This window comes from Manis pentadactyla, chromosome 3 (genome assembly GCF_030020395.1).
Source record: "Manis pentadactyla isolate mManPen7 chromosome 3, mManPen7.hap1, whole genome shotgun sequence".
NCBI lineage: Eukaryota > Metazoa > Chordata > Mammalia > Pholidota > Manidae > Manis > Manis pentadactyla.
This window is the reverse complement of record NC_080021.1, coordinates 63,578,137-63,595,479: the sequence shown is the minus strand read 5'-3', so window position 1 is coordinate 63,595,479 and position 17,343 is coordinate 63,578,137. Positions and strand designations below refer to the sequence as shown.

Here is a 17,343-nt window from a genome sequence, read left to right as displayed (position 1 = left end):
ATGTGTTATGTTAAATGTGAAAAGTACTTAGGGATATAGGGAGGACTTCCACAGAATCATTTATCCACAGTAACTTCAACTGTGGAAGAAGTCCTGCCTTCTATGAGGTAGAAATTATTTTAAGGGTTTTAACAAAGGGAGAGAAGGCCATGAAAGTACAAAGAAAGGAGGTCTTGCATTTATCTAACCAGTGACTACCCTCAGTTGTTTAGGAAGAGCTTGTTGAGGTAAGATGGTTCTACAGTAGTATGGCTACCCCAATGAGATTAAGATGCTCCTGGGGCAGGTAAATCCCCTGTGCAAAGCTTAGGAACAGTAGAACATATTGATTATCTTCCTACCAGGAATAACTGAGATGTGGAGATATGCCCTCCTGTTATTTCCTTCTCTGTTTTCAAAGCTTCAGGAGTCACTCATTTAAGTTAGTTGATCTGTTTGTACACTCAGGAAAGCACCTATAAATTATTTGCAGTATGTCCATATTAACTGTACAACCTGAGGTTCTGGCAATACAAGACTCACAGTAACTCTAAGCAAGTACCTGGGTCTCCATTTCCAACTTTTCTGAAAATGCACAGTCTTTATTCAGGACTTAATGTAAAGCAGGAAGAACCTCTAAAATACACTACGCTGTACTACTAAGCAAAGATGACCTGTTACATAAGCAAACAAGTGGCTTTGGTGACTATCTTCTTTCTGTTCCACTCATTCTGGACATGGACATGCTACTATTTTCACAGACCTTTAAAGATTAGTCTTTTATAAAGAGGAACCATTATATAAATAAACTTCTACACTATTATAAATTACAAAGAGGTTTAATACCTATTCAATTTAGTATTCAAGTCTACAGAAAAAAGATCAATGACAACTGCTTTATTAAAAGTTACTGAAGGCCATAAAGCACACAATTTATATTCAACTAACAAAAGTTTGATACATGTATTAAAAAATATATAATATATAGATTTGTCTGCCTTAACATTTATATTCTATTTAAAAAGCAGTAGCTTTACATATTTTACAACTTGAATTTATAAAATATATACATCCCCCCTATACAAGTTCTCAAGCACAAACTTCCATTCCTATTAAAACAATGTACAATCTGTATTTCTGAATATTGAAACACAGTACTAACCAAAAATAACAAATCTATTTTAACTTGAACATGCACTTAATTCTTGGCTACTAGAAAACTGACCTAATAATCTATTTGAATAATTATTTTACCTCAAGCCAGACAATCAATTTGCACTTATGTTAGCAATCTGTGGTTAACTATGTAGAGACTTGCATTTTTATGGTACTGACACAATCTACCAAATTGCTTAGTCTTGTTTCAGGCTTTAAAATTAGAAAGGCAGGATTATTCAATCTTTCCATGTAGGAGGATATCTGACAAGTGATGTCACACCTAACAAGCCAAAGTCCAGTAAGTTTCAAAACCATGTTTTCGCTTTGAGAAAACAGCTTAAAATTACTGTAGGAGCAAACTTTTCTCAAAACCATGATAGTATAAGTGCCAAAAAGAGGTTAGGGACTGTTTCTCCTTTCCCAGTCAAGTGCACTCAACTTAAAAAACTGGAGTTCCTTAGTTATATTAAGATACACCAGCTTCTATTCAGGCATTCCTTCCACATGTTCAAAATGTCTTTAGATACTATAGTTTTATAAACCAAACCCTCTTCATAAAAAAAAGATATTAATGTAATCATTCCAAAGATTCACCACCAAATACAGGTCTCAGTACTAACAATTGGGAATTAAAATAACAAAAAACACCTCAATTATCAGGACCACAGTCAGAACGAGAACTTCAACTTGAAGGACAGAGATCTTTTTGAAATACTTATTTTGAGTCCATGGGCCTCTAATGATAATGATGTATATAAGCCTGTCTTTAAATTAATGCACAATTTATGCTGAGAAAGCAAAAGTCTCATACAAATAACTTTTTTTGGGGGGGGGAAACAGTTCCAAATCTCAAAATGGTCTAAAAACTTACTTGGCAAAACACTTTTACCAAAATAAATAATTTAATTATTTGGGTAATAATTTGGCTTTGGGAGAGTTACCATCCAAAAAGTGAACAAAATTCCCTCAATATTGGTATTTATGAATTAAATGATAGTCAACAGTTCATATATCAAGTAGTCAATTATTCAATACATTTAGCCATCTACTGATGAACTGAAATTAGGTATTAGATATATGTATTTATAGGAAGGAGTCTTATTAAAAAAAATTCTGATGTAATTTTAATGATTTTCCTCCTCTGGATGCCTTATACTCAAGAAAAGGAAAGGGAAGGAGAAGGGAGGAGGGAAGGCGGGAGGGAAGGCAGGAGGGAGAGAGGGAAAGGAAAATTCAGAGAAATCAGAAAGGGAAACTGCTGAAGGTTGATACACTGGACATCTGTGAGAGACAGAAAAATAAAAGAGGGAAAACAAACAAAACAAAGACTGCAATGAGGATTAGGGCCAGGTGGTGCAGATTAAAAGACCTCTTCTTCACATATCTTAATCATGTAAAGGCATTAGCATAACACAGAATAGTGCAGCAGCTGATTTGACAACAATGAATACTCAGAAATTAAACATATGGTTTAGCTTTTTGAAAACCAACTTACATACACAAATAAAAAATATTAAGCATTCAGCTAAAATTTATACAAAAACTAAATGAAAGTGAGATCGAGAATACAAGCAGCAGTAACCATAAAGGCTTAGAACTAGTGACATTGAATCCTTTATTAAAAAAAAGTTTTGAACACACAGTACCTCCTCTTCTCTTCTAATTTCAAGAAGAAGCTTTAACAAGTTTTAAATATCTCAATTCTCAAAAACAATACTTTTTAAAAAAATAAGACTTGATTACGAGAAACAAGTAATATGTAGTTACATACCATTTTTATATCACTACTCTTTTCCACTATTTGTCAATTCATCTTTGATGCAATCTGGGAACAATTAAGTAGTCACTAGATACCTGTTCTAGAATCAGAAGAAATTATTATCCACCACCGGAATCTAATGATATGTATTTTTGCATATATTTAAAATTTCAGAAAGGAAAAAGTAATAAACTATTCTACTTTATACCAAACATTTATATATGTAGTCAAAACAATGTGGGTTTAAGATCTTTCTCCAGATGAACTGTATATAAAAGCTATTTGTAGCATTTTCTTTTGGGGATTAAAAAATGCTTTCTTTCCCTGTTAAATGGAGGAATTTACACACTACATGTAAGTCCTTCAGCGGTGAATATTAAATTCCTTAAGAGAACAGCCATAAAATTTACTTTTAAAAATTTCTCTTAGAAATCTGAAAACCATTTCTCTTTACTCTGTGGCATTAGTACCTACTTGACATTTTTTTTTTTGAAAGGGCACCAAGTTCATGATCTACGCATGTAAAATAAGGAACTGAACATATCATGTTAACAGAATTTGGCAAACGAGAATGGCCCTCAAATAAATAAATAAATAAATAAATAAATAAAGGAGAGCGTACATATTGTCTAGATACGAAAGTATGATTCTGTAGGCCTGGGCAGCAGACAGGGCCCTAGAAAGGGAATGCAGGGCGGAGGGAAGTAGCGTGGTTGCTATGTACATTTTCTTGGTATTCTGGTTGTCATTCGACAACACATTACAAAGAACTATTATTTTTATTATTACAAAGCCATTAATTGCCCTCCCTAAAGCAATGACTCAGGTAAGTGTCTTATGACTTTTAATGTAACTTATATTTAAAATCAATTGAATCTAAGTACAGAAGAGTTTTCAATGATTTCTAAGTTCACGGGAGCAATGAATAAGGTTAGTTATCTGATTGCAAATTTTGAATGGCTGGTGTTCCTATATTTTAGGGATATTTCTTCTTACTTTCCTCTCTTTAAAAGCCATAAATGTATTGAAATTATCTGGTTTTCCTTTACTTTTCTCTGCTTCATTTTAATTTATTTTATGGTATCTCTAAGTAGAGAGAGAGAGGTATGTTAAAATACTGTTATTTGTATAAAAAAACTCAACTGAGGATATATACGATCTATTAATCTATAGTATAGCATTGTTAATCTTTGACCTGGTATATTAATTCCTTTGGTGAATAAATGTCACAGGTCATTTCTTTATAAAAGGATTTTAGTAAGAGGACCAGCAGTATGGAGAGAGAGCCCCCACCCACACCCCCAAAAATGATCAAGTCAATTTCAGTAGTTTAGAGCAGTTATGTAAAATATGAAAAATACATAATTTACAGCTGCAATTTTCATATTAAAAAGCAGTTAAAAACCAAGTAGTTCAAAGCATTCCAAAAAACATTTTCTTTCTTGGTTAAATAGGCCAACTAATAAGATCGATAATGACTATTGTGAGAACCTATGTGTATTTAGTCAAGATAGAACAAAAATATTTTTGATTTTTAAAAAGTGGTAGTTGCTAACTATCAGTATAAACAGTGTCCACAATTTGGTGGCTGGCCATAGTTTCAGTTTTTTTTTTTTTCTTCAAGTTATTTCCACAGCAGACATATTTTTGAAGTCTACCCACCCCTGAGTTCAACAATTATACTTTGAGTGTAAAATTACATGCCCTTAATTAACAACATGTACAAAGCTACAAAATGTCATCTATACAGAGATTAAAAACAAATTTTTAAATATTCTTGCCAATTATTGATTGGATGGTTTTACTGGGGTATGTATTTCAAACATTTCAGCCAACTGGCTTTTATTTTTAAGCCCAAATTGATTCATATATTCACTGCAGGATATGTCAAAAAGGGTGCAACAACAGGCATTAGTAAAAATAACATTGTAGTAGAAACAGATCTTGCATATGTGAAAAGATAATTTATAAAATACATTAATCATTTTTTAAAAAGAGAGCCTAGTTGCAGTATCATTAACTTATACGGTACTGAGAATTGGACCTTTCAACAACTTTTTTTCTATAGAAAAATTTTATCTAGCTGTAAGCAAAGTCCTTTAAACAATAAGAAAACAAATCCCTCCAGAAAAAACTATGGTTGTGTGAGACAAATAAGCAACCATACCATTTTACGGTGTACTTTTGCATAAACTTAAAAATAAAAATGTCCACACTCTTTTGTTAAAACATTAAGCCTCTGTCAAAAATGTATTTCTTTTTTAGGGTACAGGACTGAAAGACAAAGTGATACTTACAAGTAAAGAAAATTTACAGGAAAAAACAAGCGTTTTTCAATTAAAGTATTGTAACATTCAAACTTGACTGAAAACAACAAAAGAAACAAAATCGCAAACAAAAAATGTTCATGGATTTTCCAAACATAAATAAATGAAATAGTGTTTAGGCAGTAGGGCTCATGCTGATGGCTAGCAGAAAGTAACAGAGTGTAATCTACTTGGAATACTTGGAAAAACTGTTAATGTACAAATAACAAACCCAAATTATGGACTGCAGTAATTTAATCATCACTGCCATTTTTCTTATTTCCAAAACAAACCCTTGATTAAACCATTCATACCCTATATTACTCATACCTTTACTTCAGAGATTAAGGAACTATATACAACGAATGAATTTATTTCACCATAGGGATAACATATTGTACCTCTCTGCCAATGTTACTTGAAAACCTTCCACGTCAAAACAATTTGACAGCAGATATAAACAAATAAATACGCAATGATCTTTCATTACAGTCCTTTAAAGACGCATGTTAATTCATGCTGTTAAACCTTAAGATCACAGTGCATAGAATCCAAATATAAACAGTTGGGGTGACTTTCAAAGTAATGTTGGATCCCTCACTTTATTTATAATCCCACTATAACCAATAAGTTCATTTCATAGGTCCTGTCATGCATTAATCACTGGGTGGCAGGAATTAATGAAAATTTTTCCTGTTAGTACGTCCACTGCCGGCAATGAACGCTCCCAAACCGTCAAGGAAATCATTGTTATTGCACAATACATGAGGACCTAGAACTCTTCCAAAAGGTTAAAAAAATAAAAATAAAAAATGGAATTATATTTGACATTTCCTGACACCTGCATTAATACTGTATGACTAATAAAAAGCATGTCAGTTGCCTGGTCTGAACCAGCTATCAACATGCGCCCAGAATGCACACGAGTAAAAATGCAGAAAAAGGAAGTAGTCTTCATAGCCTATAGGTCACTTCCAGTCAAAGGTTAAAGTTCAAAGACTGAATGATCAAAGTGCTCATTTTCTCAGTAGGACTATCTTCTGCTAGGAGGATGTTAACAGTGGCATCAACAAGTATCATCTTCAAGAAAAGGAGAAAAAAGATAATTTAAAAAGTCAAGCACACATAAGTAAAACCTACAAGTTAGTCTAACACATAAATAATTTCAAGTAGCAAGAACAACAGTTTACATGTCTGACTTGCCTCCCCCAATCTCTGTAAATAAAAGTCCAATCTATATTCAATTAAATAGTAACAAATCAAATTTCATTCTTTCAGGGAAATGGTAGTTTACAGAAAATCTTAAAATATACATTATTAGTATGTCAAAATATTAAATTGGTACATATTAGCACATATTCAGGATTATCAGCCTTAAAAGAATTTTTTACAAGCAACAATTTAAAATTATTGAGATGAAGTAAACTCTTAACTCTAACATGCTATGTAACACAGAATGATACAAGTCATGTTTTTAGTCTGTGAAGGAAATAACTTCACAAGTGAGGAACAATCTCTAAATCAATCAGTCAATAGTTATTGCTAATTCTCTTTAGAAAAGTTTCAGCAAGTATAGGTACAAATGCAAAGGAAGTCATTAAAAATATCTCACAGAACTACTTAGTGATGCCTTCTGGTAGCCTTAGCACATTATATTTATGTTAACACATAGTTTTGGAGGGTGATGACTTTTCACAGAATTTATTTCACTAAAGATATCTGAATGATTTATTTTTAAGATTGGTTATTCTTCAGAAAGCTTTATAATGAAGAAAGACTAGTGGCAACTACCCAAGAGTTGTGAACACTAATGAGAAAATTCTAAAAAATTAGCCAAACTACTTTACAAACCATTATATGTTAGGATTGATATATTGCTAACTAAATTTCCATTCATAAAGACTCAATGAAAGCTAGAAACCAGTAAAACTGACTTCTTTGCTGTACAAACTAGTGTAATATTCCATGATCCTATGCCTTAAGGACAATAAAGGGTGAAAAATATTTTTAGAGTAATTGTTATTTAAATCATTAGAATCCTTTAAATAAATATATCTAAAGAAGAAAACAAGTGGATAGTTTAGAGCCGCTAGGTGTCACATGAAAATATCTTAAATTACTACGGAACTTGGAATAAAGAGGATATATTTGTTACGGACGCAGAACAAACTTAAAAATATGAAGAGGTTCCCTAAAACATCACTTTTCCAGTAGAGTATTTTATAGCATTAGAATCCTTGAAATTAATACTAAAATTAATTATGCTTAAATCTCTGCACTAAGAGACAGAGCTAATCTCTACCTAATATGTTAAATCACTATGGCTAAACTTTAGTATCATACCATGTAACAATTCAACTTGAACATAATGTTATCAAGATGGCCAGCAAGTTTTTACCTACAAAGACATATCATCTTTGACAGGTGGTACCACAGATGTATATTTATCAGGTTGTTCATTTGTAAGTTTTTCAGTACAGCATGGTGCTGTGGAATATGCTACCAACTGCCAAAATCATTAGTAGGAGAGCCAGGTGAAGCTAATCCACCTCAGTCCCCACCTTGAGCCAGATGTTAAAAGAATTTAGGGCTAATATGATACTACCTGCCTTGAATACTCTATCTTTGGAAAAATTAACTTAACAAAGTAAGTTCCGAAGATGGAGTCCAATTATCAAAAATCCAATGGCTCTTAGTATTCAAGAGTCTATGAGCAAATACTGAAGTATGGAGACAGGTGCAAGGCAAAGCCATGGCCACCTTTTCCCTAAACAAGAAGCCATCACTAAGAAGCAAAACACTCGTTTGTTAGCAGTGCAGTTTCCTAGCTAGGTGAAAAAGATTACTGGAAACTAGGAGTGACTTACAAAAAAAAGGTTGTTAGAGTAACCTCATCTTACATCAAGATAAATGTTAAGTCTATAAAAGTTGGTGAAAGAACATAACATAATATATTTAACCTACTGGCTATCTATGGCAAGATGATGGCCTGAAAAAAAATCTCATATTAACCATTTAAATTTTTTCTGGAACTGTAACAGAAGCCCCTACTAAAATTATACCTCATATATGATATACAAATTACCAGTTCTGAAGAGGTAATCCCTACCACCACTAACTTCACTGAGTTTCTGGGAAACGTGAGAGAGAGAACTATATTAGAACAAGGTCATTTAACTTCTCTCAGAGTATAAGAAGCATCACATTATATTGATAACCATCTCCCTGGCTATACCCGGGGACAGGAGAGACCAGAAGAAAAGGAACACAATAGGTCACTAGATATGAAGTGGAATGCTGCCTCCAAGGAAGGCAAAAGTAAATCTTAACAGTTAGGGCTGTCTCTCAAGAATTAAGGAATTATAGTTTTCATTTGATGAACCAATTCAAGAAAGATTTCAAAGTAGACAACAGAATTGCTATTCAGCAGGGGAAAAAAGGACAAAGACTGTTAAACTGAGTAAAAGTTTGGACTTAGGAATTTAGAAAGTAGTTTTGTTACCCTACAAGTTAGTACAAATAAAAAGGTTCACCACTAACATAGGTAAATCTGTGGACAGCTATAAGGCAGGGAGAAAAGGAGTTTAATACTAGTTTGAGAATTTTATATTCCTAACCCCTCAAAATTTTTGTAATTCTACAGAAAATGTTCCAGACGATGGAAAGAAAGTAGTTTACAGTTCCATTTCTAAAAATTTCCCTATTTCCCCCAAATCATCAGTTTATTGGGTATAACATCTAAATATTATAACAATTTACTACTTACAAGACTGGTTTTCTGGAGTCAACACACACAATAGCAGTGTTAAGTTATATTGTTCAATTCTCCATTACTTTCAGGAACCACAGCCCTGTACTCCAATCAGTAGAAAGCAATTATTTATGAAACTAAGTTTTGTATGTTTAATATTAATCCCAGGAAACAGATGATATTAACAATGAATCACATTATTAATGGATTCTATTTGGCTACCTCAGTGAAATTATTTTTTATGATAACATAAAAAGATATCTTTAATCTTTTTCAAGGACAACTTTGTCTATTTTATGATAAAGATCTTTGAGGCTCATTCATTCATGTGTGCACTGAACTGGACACAGATCTTTTTTCTAAGGAGGATTCTATCTCTGAATCATAGGTAAATTCCTCAGCCCCTCCGTATGCTGAGATGAGTTGTCTCTTCAAATACCTATTTTGGTTAGGTCCCTTTACTTTTTTCAACCCTATTCTCTCTGCTCAGTTGATTTTTCAAAGCACATGGGGGCCCCTCCCTGCCTTAATTGGACACACAGAATATTTTCATTCCAATGCAGATATGTCTTTACTCAAAGGAACAAAATTAAAACTATAAAAGAGTTCTGAAAAACATGTTGATAGTTAACTTCAGGTAAACACCAGTAAGGATGATGTATCCCCATATAAATGACATTTTACACCTTAGTAAGTTACTGTGTGCTAGGAAAGAACTTCAAAAGAAATGCAATATAAGGAATGATGTACACAAAGACAATAATCGTAGGGTAGCAGCAAATGGCCTAATTTTTAAGGTATACTAACTAACAATGTGGAAAATCACAAAGTTAAGCTGAGAGAGGCTTTTTTCAAGAACCCAACACTGGTATCTGGCAGCTCAATTTTGGTGTGTCTGCTGAGTCCTCCTTCCTCTTCTAAAACTAAGAGATGCACTGAATTTCAGATTTTCCATTAGTAGTGCCTCCATTCTACATCCAGGAAGACCCTCTGCAGAACACAGATATCACTATCATCTAAACCAACCTCTCGTCTCTGATTATATCTGATAAACACTCTGACCCACCTTGACCCAAGTATGTTGGTTAGCACCACCTAGAAGGACTGTGGAACTTGATACCTGAGGCCTACAGTATGGCTTGGTTTCTAGAAACTGAAATGTTAGGTGTTTCAGTGAGTTCACCCAATTCCAAGTAAGTCTTTACTGAGTCTCTCATCTTTTTGTTTAGCTTGAAGGTCACATCAGGACACTGATCTGACCTGGTAATCCTTTCAGAATTAGAAGATGTTAAGACAGAATAGGAGTCCATATTGGTACTTTGTTTTTACAATGAGAACATGATCAGTGAAGATCTTTTGGAACTGAAGCTTCGAAGCAGAAAAACACACACTGGAAAGCTCTAAAACAAAGCGGACTCATTCTGCTTTATGAATGAGTATGCCTACTTTTTTGATAAAGATTTTCCCAATTCAACTATAATGCCACAGTGGGCTATTTTTCATATTGCTTGTAATTGTTACTCTGAAATGTATGTAAAAAAGACAATATAGGCTACACAGAAATACTTTAGGTTTTTAAATGTGATGGAAAAGTTCAAGGAAGAATGGTCAACCACCTTTACGACAGAGCAGTTGCTCTATCATCTCAAAGTGCAACTAATACTATCCTCAATTTTGCATGAGGCTCACTTATGAACCAAAATTGGTGATTTAAGGGAGAATAAGGGAAAGGAATGATTCAGGAATACAGGATTCAAGCAGGAGCAGAAAACATATTAGGATAAGAATGATCACTATAAGTCAATGAACTTTTCAATTAAAGTATCGTAACATTTTAACTTGAGGATGTTTTAAACAGAATTATCTGCAAATGAAAAAACTGTACCTGCACCTGGGATGGGAAAATGGACTAGAATAGTCATGATTTAATTTAATGTGAATCTAGTGCCTTTAAAAAAATGGTTAATTTGTATTTGGGGGGAAAGAAGAGAAGGCATACTTTTAATCTGTTTATTGGGAAAATGAAATCTTACATAAACCCTGGACTATTTTATTTTACATTAAGAGGTTAATTTAGTCTGAAAACCTCTTTTCTTGGTACTTTTTGGCTAACCTGGAGATGATCCATCTTCAAACTATTAAAAGACTTTCTACTTCAGTTATTTAGAGTATGGATTTTTGAGTAACAGATAAAAACTTTGAAAAGTAACTTCTACTGTGATGTGTATTTTATTTTAAAGAACTTTTATATTTCTAATTTTACTATGTGGCTTTTCCCCATTTCTTATTCAAAAGCAGGCAATAAATTCTAGAAGTTTACTTAGATACCTAGACTCCTCATAAGTCCTTTTAACTGTATAAGGCAGCATTAGAGGCTTGAAAAATGATCTTTTTGAAATTTCCCTACCTGGGAGTTGGAAGGGAAAAATAGGTATACACCAGTTAACACTGGGGTGGGAATAAAGTGGTAGAGGGGGTTATACTTTCAAAATATATGTGGTTTAAAAACACTGTGGAAAAGACAATGGGAGAATTTTTCTATTATTAGCAAGGCTGAGTCTGAAATAGAATGACTACTATCTTAGGAACTTTGACACTTTAAAAAATGTTTGATTTAGTTGTGTTTGTCAATATTCTTGATTGACTGATCTTAATTTTTTTAATGAGTTAGGGAATTTACTATGGTAAGATAAAGGGGTAATATTTTAATTTTTTTGTTTTGAAAGGTTCTTTGTCAAGGCACAGAAGGAATAGGCAGGCAGCTTAGTGTTTAATCCAGACAAGAGAGTGTAAAAGAATGAGAAGTCAGCAATGTAAACTGAAGTAAAGGGCCATTTAATTAAAGTAGGATCTAGTTATAAGTTTTAGTGGACCTTTGGTGCTTAAAAAGAATCTCTTAAGCCTGATTACCAATGCATTTTTATTTGGAAATCTGTCCTTTTTATATCTAAGAATCCTTGAAAGAGTCTCAAGTGACAACCTTAATTATTTTTCAGCTAAGGATATCTTAAAAACTAAAACTAAATCAGCATTCTGGCACAGTAATAGTTTATTAGATTCCCAAAAAGAGGGAGTAATCAACAAGGCTTTGGTGAAAAAGTTCCCAAGAACAGATGTGTGTGTGTGCACGTGCACACTGTGGAAGGATGAGCTCGAGGCAAATCGCACATGTGGAGGCAACAACATGCAGGACAAGGATTAGAATGTATATTATAAATAATGTTCCACTGAACATTTCATGCATAAAACATTCCTTATAATAAAGATGATTTAAGGATGGGTTCTTATCAGTTTAGTAACTGAGACAAAAGGTCTGATCTTGAACTTTAAGTATGCAAACACTGCCAAACGGCTTCCTTAAAGGATTATATTAACTTGCTATATACTACCAGCAAGTATGAAAACACTGTTTTATTCTACCCTTTTCTCTCCTATAGCATTGCCCTCATTTTATAGTACTGTCAATTCAATAATAGTTTCAAAATATAAATTGATAATTATTTTATTGTGTTGAACTTTTTGGCAAATGCTTTCAATGTTCTTATTCTCAAGCAATTTTCATAAATGGTCTTTATTTTTAATAAGCTATAATTGTTTTTCACAATTTTATTTTGTAACTTTATCTTAACTGTCCTTGAGGTTTCTGGGTGCCTTTATAAAAGGTTGAAATTTTCATATAACTAAATGCTTAATTTCTGTGTGATTCCTTTTAATTTCAGAAGTTCTTCCTCTAAAGTTGATACCCAAGTTTTTAAATAATATTTTTTCTTTTTAAAAAGCCCTTATTTCAATCCAGAGGAAGTATTTTATACATGACATAAAAATGTAAATTTTTCTTTCCTAGGATTAGGAACTTTACTTAGGAAAATGACCAATTTTCTAACAAGATTACATATTAATTGTCCCCTTATTGTCACTGATTTGAGACACCTTATTTACCATACATTTAAATTTTATATATAAAAAAGTTTTGAAAAGAGTAATTCTATTTCAATATCTATTTTTGCATTAATATATTTTGGTGTGTGATACATCAGTTCTCTTTCCTTACCTCTTAGTTCAAAATCAAACTGTTCGCACCAGTTATTTTTTCAAAACGTTTCAAACACCCACCCCCATCACTACACTGGCTTTTTATTCAATTACATTAAACTATTATGTGTAACAAATATATATATTTTTTATAATACTGGTTTCTCATCAAAGTATCTCAATTTTTTTCATAGCTCTTTAAAGTTTTGGAATTTCTTCTGGGTCATTTATATTTCTCATTAACCAAAATATTTGTATTTCTGGGGCTCTCAGTCCTGGCATTTGTCTTTCACTGTGTTTTCTAATTTGTAACTACTACCACTGCAAGTGCTATCTAATGACTCTAGTCATCTTTTACCTCAACACAAGATAATTCTTGTAATTAGGGAAGTTTTTAGTTGACTCAACTGACAGAAGGTTTCACAACAGATAGAAGGGTAAGGAGAAAGGACATATTCCTATTAATTAGTTTTGCCAGCTCTAATTTCTTATAAGGTAATATTTTAAAAGAGGAAAACAAAAGAAATGCTCTTATATTTATAAAAATCACAGGGGGTGGTTTTTGTTCATTCAGCTCGAAACATACTTTGAGGAATATAAACTTTTTGTTTTTAATTTCAAATACCTCTTTGGGGAAGCAGTAAGATCAGTTTAGAAAAGATGCTAGCAGCTTTCAATTATAAAGCTAACATTATGCTCCCAACAAAAACAATAGAAATTTAAAATTAATGAGGGTATTGTATTCATGAAGCTATAACCACCAGAACCCCAATTTGTTTTGAGGAATAACTATTAGAATAGGAAGTGCTTTAATTAATGAGTCATCTCTAACAATAAGCACCAGTGCCCTCCCCAAGAACAGTGCCAGAACGAAATGAGTACACAAGGCATCAACCTTCTACTTCAAATAACAGGTTTTCCAACAGCTAGTTCTGATTTGATCTAACAATCAAGTTCTTTTTTGTAAAATGATAGAGTTAAAGCAGTTTTGTCTTTTACTTATATGATGGCTATAACTTCATGTGCCTCATTAAAAATTTAGTCTATCTTACCCATAAAGTATCTTAAAATTTTAAAGACACTTCTTATATTACAAAAATACAGTATCAATTATACATTCCCTTTTTCCCAAGTAGATATATAGTCTTTTAAACCAAAATGCTAAAGCAGTATCACTCTAAAATAAGACAGCTTACCATGATACCACCATTTTGTTTTCTTTGGATTCTTGTTACACGTTCGAACATAAAAAGAATTATCTGGTGGTCGTCTCTGAAACCAAAGAGTTTAAATAGGTAAGAAATTGTAAAATAGAAAAACCAAAGTGGGAGATAGTTGTAATAAAAGCTTTAGCAAAATTACTACAGAATTCATGGAAAACAGTATAAATGTGATGGCATAACTAAAAGAATATATATTCTAGGATATGTAGGTTCTTGACACTACATTAAAAAAAAAAAATTGGCATGTCTGTGTGGTTTGGGTTAGGTTCCAGTGAGATTACTAGAGAATGACTATCAACCAAAAATGACTGCATTAGGTTATAAAGAATTTTGGTTTCATTTATCTTATCTCTCTAGATATATCCATAATTATTTTTCTGAGCTGAATAAAACAGAAGAGTCTACCTGAGTAGATCTGTCTGAGAAATGATAGCAATTTAATAAACCTCCAAAGGATTATTTTCCTATGGGATCAAGGAATTTCATTTCCAGACACTACATAAGAGGAAAAAGGGGGGATTTATTGGCATTTCTGCTATACATATGCCCTGCTTACCACAGTGTTAGAAACACACAACAGCTCTGCAAGGTAACTATGTCAGGAATAGTGATGCTCACAACACTGTGGACAGATAATTGAAGAGGATTCTCTTGAAAAATGTTGGATACTGATCACACACAATATGTGGCTCTGAAAAATTTAGAAATGTGTTAAATTTATATTAAAGCCACTAAGGGCAGGTTGGTAGATAATATGATAGGTCTGATCAAAAAGCAATGGTGAGCAGGACTACTTAGATAGCAGGAAAGAAAATAGGCAGTCCAGACTGCACTTCTAGAACTCATGTACATAACTATGATCTTAGTTGAGCCTCGTGATGTCCTTCAGTTAATATTAATATTAATTTAACAAAAGGGAATATTAGAGCATAACATATTATGGATATCCCAAGATTATCCTTTTGATACAGTTCAAGAAAATTCCTGAAAAACTATCATGAAATAGATGTCTGACTACTTCAAAGAATAGATAATCTGCTGTTGTTTGTTCTGCAAAGTCATCACACCTGTAGTCATGTGGAAAACCATGAGTAACATATGCTACTACCATAACAATTTTATAAGCTCATATTTATCCATATATTTATTATAATTCAATCTTTAAAAAAATACTTAAGAAAAAATCCACTCATTCAATTTGTTTAAGTAAAGAATATAACCACATCGGTTAGTGATCAAGGAGATGTGGTTGTTAGAAAAATAAAACTATACAAAAAGATGGAATCCCAGAATTGTTTTAGGAATGGAATACAAACTGGAAACTCTAGACTATCTACTTTATAAGGGCACTGAGAATAAAGGGCTGAGGACTGAAAATTCAGTCACTGGTCTCAATATCAGAAATTAACTTTACTGAAATCTACTGACATAATGGATTTAAATGCCTTCAGTGTAGGGAACCATTCTTGATTGTGAGAAAGGAAACTGGAAGAAAAGAATTATGACTCAATTGAAGTCCTCAAATGCCTATAGTAAAAATTAAAAGTTTGTATTCAAAGAGAGTCAACTATTAAAGTGAAACTCATAAAACTATGTCTACCACAGTACAAAATTCACCTATTTAACAGAAGAACTTCTGGTGAGTATTTAAAAGACTTTTTAAAGCTTATTTGTAGCTAAATCCCCTCAATGCCAAACAAAGTTTCCTCTTCGTCTTTGTAACCTAGTACTTAGCACAGCAAAAATGGCACATAGTAGGTATTATCATAGGTTTGCTGAATTTTACCATATTTCACAGAACTAATGCTCCTAGAATTCTAACTTCCAGATTATCATCTTGGTTAAATATAACTTACAGTCTGTATTATGTAATATAGCTTATCAATTATTTAAATGGAATGATTAGTCATATACTATATGCAACAAACACTAGTAGCAGGTAACTAGAATGTGAGGGTAATAATAAAGGTTAGAAAAGTATGAAGGAGGTAGAGAATACAGTCACTTTCTAGTTTTTAATAGTAAATCATTACATTTAAATATTAACAGACACTAATATAATCATAAAACTCATGCAAGAGCTATGTGCAGACATCACTGGTGTTCATCTCTTAATTTTTCTTATTAAATCCTATAGTTATTGCCTCACCTTTCTATAGACATTACACATTAACGGACACAGAAGCCCTTTAACTGCAAACTGCTCTGCTCTGTATCAGAAAGTTTAAAACCTGTATGCTTGTGTTGGGGGTGAAGGTGGGGGAGAGGAGAAAATATGCAAGCAATAAATAAGTAACAATTGTTTCCAAAGCCCTTGGGGTTAACAAAAGTTCAAGTGTAGACTTAAAGTGGAACTTAGAAAAGCCAATAGCAAAAAAGAATGTGAAGTTATAAAGTGATACTAATATCAGATAACATATACCCTATTTCATCTAAGATGTACATTTTTCCTGCACATTTTAATATTCCTGAATGAGGATACATGTTTTTGAACTAAAGGGGTGTCATAGTTTAACAGCCAGAAGTTTTTTCTTCTCTTACATGGTATAATAAATTGCATATTAAAGACTGTTAATGTAATTTAAAAATTTTCAATTTAACGTATGGTTTCCCATGCTAATTTGAACAAAAACCTTACACCAAAAAACCTCTTAAGGAACTAACATTTCAAGAAACCACTTTGCAAACAGTGGTTTAGGGTGTTTCAGAGTTTAGATAATCTACCATTTAAAAAGGAAGTATCTTTGAAGTTCTCTAAACACTAATTTAAAATGACAATTTGATGTGGAGAACACAGGTAAAAAACCTGCTAAAATAAATAACCCCATAGCTTCTTAATTTGTAAGGTAAACTTGTTTCTCCTTTAAACACAATACGAAAGGGAAACCTTCCTAGAGAACAGAGGCTGTAAAAGGTACAAATATGTGAATATTGTGCTATACTAACCCTCCGGAAGGAATGATGAGGGTCAGAAATGCACAGAGGATTCAGATCCTTTTAAAGGGGAATCCTAAATTTAACTCACATGATTTTTCTTTCTGGACTTTCTCCCTTCTGCATCAGACATAGACTGTGGTCTAGTCAAGGAGAATAAGAGGAAAAGTCCTGAAATTCTACTGGTAATCTAGTTCTCCT

General features: G+C 32.7%; 1 protein-coding gene across 2 annotated transcripts in view; it reads right to left on the bottom strand.

Moving 5' to 3' along the window:
* Positions 1-861: 861 nt before the first annotated feature.
* The window catches only part of UBE2W (ubiquitin conjugating enzyme E2 W), a 61,872-nt gene continuing 45,390 nt past the window's right edge, over positions 862-17,343 (bottom strand). For both annotated transcript variants that reach the window (XM_036887524.2, XM_036887525.2), the window contains 2 exons: positions 14,182-14,257; positions 862-6,282 (listed from right to left, as the gene is read on the bottom strand). In XM_036887524.2, the coding sequence (XP_036743419.1) occupies positions 6,269-6,282; positions 14,182-14,257 (90 nt within the window). In that variant the 3' untranslated portion in view covers positions 862-6,268. The remainder of the gene's footprint in view (positions 6,283-14,181; positions 14,258-17,343) is intronic.